General features: G+C 39.9%; 1 protein-coding gene across 1 annotated transcript in view; it reads right to left on the minus strand.

The window, feature by feature from the left end:
• Positions 1 to 148: 148 nt before the first annotated feature.
• The window catches only part of LOC109381244 (dnaJ homolog subfamily C member 16), a 23863-nt gene continuing 22971 nt past the window's right edge, over positions 149 to 1040 (minus strand). The window contains exon 5 of the mRNA XM_019639714.1: positions 149 to 437. Coding sequence (XP_019495259.1) covers positions 211 to 437 — 227 coding nt within the window. The 3' untranslated portion in view covers positions 149 to 210. The remainder of the gene's footprint in view (positions 438 to 1040) is intronic.

The following is a 1040-nucleotide window of genomic DNA, read 5'->3' on the forward strand; positions in this document are numbered from 1 at the left end:
ACTGTTATTTTAGGCACAGATTCCTAGGACAGTGTAAATCTTCACAGTGGTTATAGACAGGGAAGAATTCTTTCAGTCTCTCTACTTCGTTTCAACTTTGTCTCTGACAGACTTCACTGAAATGATTTAGTTTGAGTGATTAATTAATTATCATGTGTCTTGCCCTGCTTGAAATGACACTCAGGTCTGAGATGACCACAGATAGGACAGTTAGCAATCCCAGGCACCTCTACTTCTCAGCCAGGTACTTACTTTCTCCACCAAGTTCCCTGGAAGAAGGCTCTCTACAAACTGCCGCAGGTTCTCACGAACAACGGCGTTATGGAAGAAGGAGATTTTCCCATTTATGATTCCTAGGATCGAGGGTGTGCTGTGTGCTCCCAGGTGATGGGCCAGGCGCCTCTCATACCCGGCATGGACCACGCCGATTCCTACACCTGAAAAGTACAGAAGACCTCCATGAAGTCTTTTTATGCCCCCGGCAGTTGAAGAAATGGCACTAAGTCATTTTTTGGTGTGAAACTGAAATTTCAACTTGCTAGGAGGGGCTATCTTTTCTAATAGACTGTAACATTCTTTTTCACTGCTGGAATTCTAAATCGGTTCAGCTTTTCTGCAGAGCAATCTGGCAATATTTAAGAAGAGCTACAAATCTTTCTCTCTTTTAATTTGTTGTTTCTAACTTTGGGAGTAGACCATGAGGAAATACTTAGAAAGAAAAGAGAACAGTATGTTTGCAGTGTTCCTGCTCATAAAGAAGGAACACGTAAACAATCCAAGGGTTTAACAACTCAGTAATGGTTTGAAAAAATGATTTATCGATAAAGGTCATAATCTTCTCACTCGCCAGAGCATGTCTCCCTTTCATATAAATTATTTTATAGATATTAGAAAATACAGATTCTCAGAAAGAGTAAGAAATTAAGTTAAAATCACTCAAAAGCCATATCCCATATCACTACTGTTGCTACTTTGGCATCTATGTTTGTACCTTTTTTTATACAAATATGTGTGTGTCTGCGCACACACACACACACACA

Source organism: Hipposideros armiger, unplaced genomic scaffold (genome assembly GCF_001890085.2).
Source record: "Hipposideros armiger isolate ML-2016 unplaced genomic scaffold, ASM189008v1 scaffold_46, whole genome shotgun sequence".
NCBI classification, from domain to species: domain Eukaryota; kingdom Metazoa; phylum Chordata; class Mammalia; order Chiroptera; family Hipposideridae; genus Hipposideros; species Hipposideros armiger.